This window comes from Asparagus officinalis, chromosome 2 (assembly GCF_001876935.1).
Source record: "Asparagus officinalis chromosome 2, Aspof.V1, whole genome shotgun sequence".
Lineage (NCBI taxonomy): Eukaryota > Viridiplantae > Streptophyta > Magnoliopsida > Asparagales > Asparagaceae > Asparagus > Asparagus officinalis.
The window spans coordinates 31280835-31282549 of NC_033795.1; the positions used below are offsets into that span (position 1 = coordinate 31280835).

Genomic DNA, 1715 nt, shown 5'->3' on the forward strand with positions numbered 1-1715 from the left:
GAGGACGAAAAACACACTTCATTCAGAACTCCCATGGGGGCGTACTGCTACACGGTCATGCTTTTCGGACTTAAAAATGTTGGCGCAACCTACCAACGCGCCATGAGCATGATCTTTCGAGATTACCTACGAAAGACGGTCGAGTGCTATATGGACAACCTGGTCATGAAGAGTCGCTGTAAATGTGATCACCTCCAAGACTTGAGGGTGATGTTCGAACTCATGAGGAATCATCAACTCAAGATGAATCCTACGAAGTCATTCTTAGGGATGTCTAGCGGTAAATTCCTTGGTTTCGTTGTCATGACGAAAGGAATCCGGATTGACTCAGACAAGGTACGATCTATTCAAGAGCTTCAGCCGCCCCGAAATCTTAAGAAACTTAGGGGTCTTCAGGGACGGTTGGCTTACATCTGGAGGTTCATTTCAAATCTTTCGGGCAAGTGTCAACTCTTCTCCAAACTAATGAAGAAAGGTACTTCCTTCATGTGGGACGGGCCTTGCCAACGGGCCTTTGAGGAGATCAAAGCTTATATCTCGAACCCGCACGTCCTTGCAGCTCCAATCTCAGGAAAGTCATTCCTCATCTACATCAGGGCTATAGAGCATTCTCTGGGCGCCCTCTTGGCACAAAATGATGACGCTGGCCACGAGCAGGGCATCTACTACCTAAGTAGAACCCTACAAGACGCCGAATAGCGGTACCCAATGATCGAAAAGGAGTGTTTGGCCTCAGTATTCGCCATCCAAAAGATGCGACACTACCTGGTTGGCCAGACAATCCACGTCATTTTCCGGATAAACCCCATTCGAGTTTTCATGACGCAGCCTGCGACTTTAAACCGGTGTTTGGCCAGATGGGCGCTCCTACCATCTCAGTATGACATTCACTTCATGCCACAGAAGTTAGTCAAAGGACAGGCTATTTGTGATCTTATGGCTAGTCATCCGCTAGGCGCGAAGACCGACCTATTCAAAGATTTGCCAGATGACCCCCCCGAGGTCAACATAACTTATTCACCAGAGGTTTGGCAAATGTTCTTCGACGGCGCGTCTCACGTCAGTACAAGCGGCTCTATTATTGTAGGAGTGGGGGTGGTCCTCACTTCTCCACATAACCACGTATTACCCCGAGCCTTCTCTCTAACAGAGCCATGCACCAACAATGTGGCTGAGTACAATGCGCTACTCATTGGGCTTGAGTTGGCAAGAGAGTTAGGGATAAAGCATCTCGAGGCCTACGGCAACTCGCAACTCATCATCAAGCAAATGACGGGGGAGTACGAAGTTAGAAACGACAACTTGATCCCGCTTCACAAAGCAGCTACCAAGCTAGTGAACTCATTCGAAAGATTCTGCATCGAGCATGTGCTTCATTCCAAGAACACGCATGCGGATGCCCTCACATCCTTGGTGGCTAACTTGGCCCAGCCACTAGAGACGACTCAATGGGTTACTGTGGCAAGCCGAAGGCTCTTTCGACTGAAGGATGTTCCAGAAGCGAACGCCACCCATCAAGTTTCGGATCAGCTCGACCTGAATGACTGGCATCTCCTGATCATTGATTATGTCCTGTACGGCATGCTACCCAAAGACGCTAGGGAGCGAGAGTCCGTCCGGCGACGTGCCTCGAGGTTCTACTACGATTCGACCACCAAGACGTTGTATCGAAGGTCGTACGACGGCTTGGAGGTTCTACTACGATTCGACCACCA

At 49.6% G+C, this 1715-nt stretch overlaps 1 protein-coding gene across 1 annotated transcript; it reads left to right on the top strand.

Annotated features, from left to right (window-relative positions):
* On the top strand, window positions 304–699 carry LOC109831021. Its single transcript, XM_020398366.1, has one exon. The coding sequence runs from the start codon at window positions 304–306 to the stop codon at window positions 697–699; it is 396 nt and encodes a 131-aa protein (XP_020253955.1).